The sequence below is a fragment of the Nannochloropsis gaditana genome, assembly GCF_000240725.1.
Source record: "Nannochloropsis gaditana CCMP526 unplaced genomic scaffold scaffold768, whole genome shotgun sequence".
Classification (NCBI taxonomy): domain Eukaryota; class Eustigmatophyceae; order Eustigmatales; family Monodopsidaceae; genus Microchloropsis; species Microchloropsis gaditana.
In genome coordinates this window covers 8,032-13,539 of record NW_005803185.1, presented here as the reverse complement: position 1 = coordinate 13,539, position 5,508 = coordinate 8,032, and the positions used below count along the sequence as shown (strand labels likewise).

General features: G+C 50.3%; 1 protein-coding gene across 1 annotated transcript; it reads left to right on the top strand.

Moving 5' to 3' along the window:
• Window positions 1-71: 71 nt before the first annotated feature.
• Window positions 72-3,484, top strand: NGA_0443900 (uncharacterized protein; the record flags this gene model as incomplete). The annotated part of the gene is made up of 8 exons (XM_005853722.1): window positions 72-123; window positions 754-893; window positions 1,088-1,210; window positions 1,401-1,473; window positions 1,717-1,924; window positions 2,147-2,231; window positions 2,797-2,944; window positions 3,256-3,484. 8 exons carry the CDS (start codon window positions 72-74, stop codon window positions 3,384-3,386), a joined length of 960 nt encoding a protein of 319 aa, XP_005853784.1. The 3' UTR covers window positions 3,387-3,484.
• Between the last annotated feature and the right edge of the window lie 2,024 nt (window positions 3,485-5,508).

The following is a 5,508-nucleotide window of genomic DNA, read 5'->3' as shown; positions in this document are numbered from 1 at the left end:
CCCTCTTGTCCCCCATCCGCCCTTTCTATATAGGTGAAGGCCTCGGTAGGGGATACAGAGGGAGCCCGGCAATGCTGGGCCGCAGCCTATCAGTGCGCCTCTCTGTTGACAGGCCCGGACTGGGTCCCCACCATTGACTTACGCCGGTACGTTTCCCTCCGTTTTCCTTTGGCATGAATTGTTGAAGAACCTCGTATTCTTAACCTCATTGTTGGCAGACGGGCACCCGCATTGATCTTCGTCCGTTCAGCGCCATGTTTTCTCTGCTTGTTCATGGGTGGGAAAGACTTCCTCCGCTTCCTTTTTTCTGCCTGCTTCATGTTCCACGAATGGATCCGTGTCACTGCATGTATCGCGCACATACCTCCCTGGATACATCTATGTCTTCTCTATTCCTCCCCCCCACCCTTCGTCACTCCCTTTCTCGTTCCCTCCTTTCCCCTGTCATTTCCCTTTCCTCCCCTCCAGCCTCGCGGAAGACCCACCTTCGACGAGAGAGGAAGTTCTCTCTTACTATAAGGAGAGAGAGAACATCCTGAACCAGATTTCTGACGACATGAAGGAGGAAAAGGTAACGTGGAAAGAGAAAAAGAGAGGGGAGGAGGGAGGAAAAGAGGAAAGTGTAGGATCAACGCTTTCTTTGACAGGAAAAATGCCGCATTGGGCTCTAGAAATAGAAGGCTCGGGAAAAGTCAGGAGTGCTCCAACGGTGGATGTTGCCAAGGCTTACACGGCCTCCCGTCACAAGCTCAGTCGACCGACGGGTCATTGCATACATACTCACCTGTCTATCGTCCAACCAGATGGTGGGCAAACATAGTATTGAACTAGATTGGGAGGCATTGAAGGTGCGGCTTGGGAGCGAGAACACCCGGGGAGCGCTCGAGACGCAGGTGAGGGTAGGGGGTGGATACAGGGGTGGGGAATGCGGGGTAGATTGAAAGGAATATGCAAAGCTGATCATCATCTCATCCTTGTTCGGGGCGCAATGGCCAAATAAAGATGAGCTTTCAAATTGACCTCCCTGTCTCTTCCTCCTTTCTACTTTCTCCCCTTCCCCATCACCCTACCTGCCTTTTGCTCGTAGGGGATGGTCATCCTTGACAATGCATTTGGAGAGACAGGCGCGAAAGCCATGCGAGAAGAGATCGTCTTTTTGGCTGAAAGAGGCTTGATGACTCCAAATCAAACACGCTTTGGCCCGCATGAGGTACGGTACGAGGAAGAGAGAGGAAGAAGATGGAAGGGATGTATATATATATACATGTGTGCATGTCCGTATATATTCAATGACTTTGCATGGATATGCCGTTTATTGATGTGCACAAGCCTTCCATTTTCAAGCTGCACAACTCTCCGCTTGTATGTATATCATCTCTTACTCTGCGTATTTCCATCAGGTGTTTAGAAAGCCGTTCATATGGGAGGCGGACATGCACGACCAATTTCTACGCGCAAGAGTCCCCATCTTAGGTGAGAAGGAAAGTGTTAAAGAGTGGAGATAGGCTGGCATTCCATGCAAAATTTCCTACTAAGCCTGGAAGACAAGTGTAAACATGTCCGCTTCCATTTATTTTCCAGTCCTTTTGTTTCCTCACAGCCTGTACCTTCCTATGCGGTCAGTAATTTGGCAAATTTAGCTTTGACCCTTCCTTTTTTTCCGCCTTTCTCTCCTTTCCCATCCCCGCCTTCTCGGTCCTTCTCCCTCTTCATCAGGCTCCCTCCTGGAGCGGGAGGCTTTGACGGAAGGCCTGACGCCTGCCCTTCCCCCTGGCCTTGGAGGCCTGCGAAGAGGGATGAAAGGGCGGGCGCTCAAGGTCCAGCGAAATGGAGGAGGAGGGGGCAGTTTTGCGTGGCACTACGATAATCCAGGCAAAGGCAGTCAAAGAAGACTTACTTGCTTGCTGTATTTAAACCCGGGATGGTAATGTGTGAGAGGGGGGAGGAAAGGAAGAGGATGGGTAACAAGGAGTGACGATGAAGAGCTCAGTGCTCAAGTATACACTCTGACACATCGCTATATCCAAGCGACCTCGACGTTCGTTGTTTCGAGATTCTTTGTCCCATACCCGTATAACGCCTGACAACATGTCTGGATCGCACAATCGACACCTTTATAAATTCTATGCACCGCATCATCCCCTAGGTGTCAGGAGCATGGAGGAGAACTGGTCTTGCAGCCCTTTTTGGAGGGATCTCCCACCGTGATAGCGCCCTTGATGGACAGGATGGTCATTTTTCGGTCTGTCATACTCTCCTTTCCTCTTCCAATCGTCTGTCTTGCCCCTCTTTCTCTCCACGATACCATTTTTATTATCTTTTTCCTCAGAATCGTCTCTTTTGCCCCTGTAGCCTTTCCCCCATCCCGTGCACTATCACTTTTTTTCTTTTTATAATGAGACCCGCCCCTCTCAATTTTCCAATCCCTGTCTAGGAGCGATGCCATGCTTCACCGCGTAATGCCTGCCTACCATGAGCGTTACTGTCTAACTGTTTGGCTCGACGGGGATCATAACGTTAATTCTGAACGAGATCTGCAGGTAAAACCAGTTTCCTCTGTCGTGACTTTTCGCCCTGTCTCTTTCCCTTCGTTTCCATTCGGTATGATCCTAGGTCGTCTCTCATTTCCCGCTTTCTTCTTTCTCACATTTTCCTAACTTCAGCTCCATTGTGAATCTTATTCCTCGTGTCAGTCAGAACAAAAAAGAGGGCAAGTTTTTATTTAAAAAAAAACAGACTCTGGTCAGATACTTAAGTCTATTCTCACACCGTTCTCTTCTCCGCTTCACACGGCAGCTCCGTTTCTCTTCCGCCGAAGCTGCCGACCCTGAAGTTCTGGCACGAAAGCTCCGATTTTCTCCTTCTCAGCGCTTGGTGTCGCGTGCTGTCTATGCAGAGGAATACCAAAAAAGTTTGCGAGAGTGTATGGCGGGAGACACACCAGGTGAGGTGAAGAGGGCAGGGCAACAATATTAGTAGGAAGAGAATGAAGGCCATGATTTTATTTGGTTTCTTTGCTACGTATGCTAGGAGATCCATCCTCCACCACATGCTTTCAGAGGTGATAGGCCTTGACTGTTACGTTTTCTTGTTTGGACTTATCAGCTCTATCCCCTCGTTGGGAAGCAAAACAGTCTTAGGAAGGGAGAGAGGGAAAGAGAGAAGCTTGATTTGTCGAACTATTCTCGCCATATCCTTTAGTTTATTTCGGGTCGGATAAGATTAACGCGAGTCTTCTCCAATCTTTCTAACCAGGTGCCAAAGAGATGCTGGCAGCCCATGACGATCACGTGCAGGCAGTCAAGCAGAATCCTGCCATGCAGGCGCTCGTGGAGACGTTGAGAAAACTAAAGAAAGGAGCGGGAGACGTAGGGATGAATATGTAGATGTGTGCGGACAAAAAGGAAGGGAGGGGAGCTACAATGTTTGGAAGGAACCATGAGCATGGACTTTTGGGACAAAACACTTGGGATGTAAGTAGCCTGAAGACGGAGACGAGAGTCGTCCGTCATACTTCATTGCTGACAATCAGGATTGATTTTCTCGAAAGTAACGTGCGTAGCGCTTTTACAGCCGCAGATCTCATTCCAGCCTTTCCTCGTGGTTTTATTGGTTTTATCTCTCAAGCAATAGTGCCTACTTCGCTCTGTATCCTTCAAGATGAACACAACAACCTCACACCCGCCTTAGAAATGTGCCGCCCAAGAAATGTGCGGCTGTCTTTTGGACCTTACACACCTCGTCACTTGAAAGTGATATAGTTACGAGACCGTGGCCCCTTTCAACAGCGATCATTGTGCTCACAGCCTTTCTTCTACCAAGACGCTACGAGGGCTGCCCAAGCAAGATGGCTTGAATTTCAGAGAGAACTTTTGTCGTAATTTTCCAGCTGTGGATTACTTCTTTAACACTTGTCTCCTTTGCTCTGATGATGCTTTCATCTCTTGTATCTCTGCAGTGGACGTGCAGAAGAGTGCTTGGGAAATGAATGAAAGACGTTTTATACCTTCTCCTGTGCGTCGTAATGGTCTCATCATGATTCATTTGTGGCGTGCGTGGCCCCTTCTTTGTTTCTCGCTTTCATTTTTCCGCTATTTTGCTTTTACTCCATCAAGAACAGTTCGTTTTTTCCTCGCTCACTCTCCCCTTCTCTCTATTTCCTTTGGTGTCCCCGCTCTCTATACGCGATTGCATGTTTGATTTGGTCGATGTAGTGCCACAGTCAGCTGCCTTGCTCATTCCAACCACATGCCGTCGTCGTCGAAGTCGTGCATTCCCCGCCTTCCCAGCCACGTGCCCGCACCGCTCCGTCCCACGATTTTTTCTTTTTTAATCTGGTCCTCCCATCCCTTCTTCCCCTCCCCTCTTTTTTTTCGTGCGTCACTTCCCTCCTCATGTCAGTCTTGTCTGTCTGCTTCCTCTCTCGTCGCATCGTCTCCTTCCTCCGAGTCCTGGTTCCCGTCCTCCCCCCATTCACTGCTCCACAGGCCGCCTCGCATCCCCAAGAAATCTTGTAACAAGAACGCGAGCAGCAAAGAAGGGGCAGATTTTCGCACGTAAGACAGAGGAAAGATCTGGATCAAATCACCTTCGCTACGGCAACGGGGATGGGAAGGAGGAAAAGGCAGGGCAGAGAATTGCATGGGGGTTGGTAGATGGTGTATAATATCAAATTTCCCTCGGGCATCATAACTGGCTCTCCCTCTTTTTTCCCATTTGCGTCTCTCTCTGAAGTCCTTCCCCTCTCTTTGCTTTTCTCCTCCACTTACCAATCCACAGCCACCGTGGGCTCCTCCCTGGGACTTTGCCGGGGGAAGATCTGAAGCACATCCATGATCACCAAGGGCGGCAGGGGCATCACCTTCGTCTCTGTTTCCCCTCCTTCCTCCTCCTTCCCTCCCTCCCTGTCCTCGTCCTCTTCCTCTCCCGTACTTTTCCCCCCTTCCTTCCCCACCGCTGCGCATTTCTCGCCTGTGAGCCTGGGTTCTCTTTCAGATCCCTCCAGCATGTTCAGGCTCTCAATTCTCCCTCTTTTTCCGGTGGTCGTGGCAGGAAGAGGAGGAGATTCAGAGGGGGGGGTTGGACAAGGCGTACCAATGCCCACCCTGGCCGAACCGTGGGAAACAAGAGCAACATCGTGGACCGCATGGGAAGCGATCGGAGGAAACGTGGTAAGGAGATCTCCCTCTATCCCCCCCCGTTTCTGTATTCCATCCTCCCTGTCCTCTGAATTTTCCTTGCTTTCTCCTTCACCTCTCCTCCCTTTTTCTCTGGCTTCGATGCGGTCCCTCGTTGTGCTTGCCCAGAATGTCTCGCAGGGCAACAGACAAAACAAGTCATCCCCCATGTCGTTTTCCTTTCCATGGTGTTCCCCCGCTTCCTCCCCCCATCGCGTGCTTGCCTTTTCACCTTGCAAGTTCTCGCACCGACGGACTCCTTTCTTTTTGCGGAGCCTGTCGAGTAACCTTCTCTTCCATGCTCGTCCACCCGTATGGCTTCCTCCTCTAC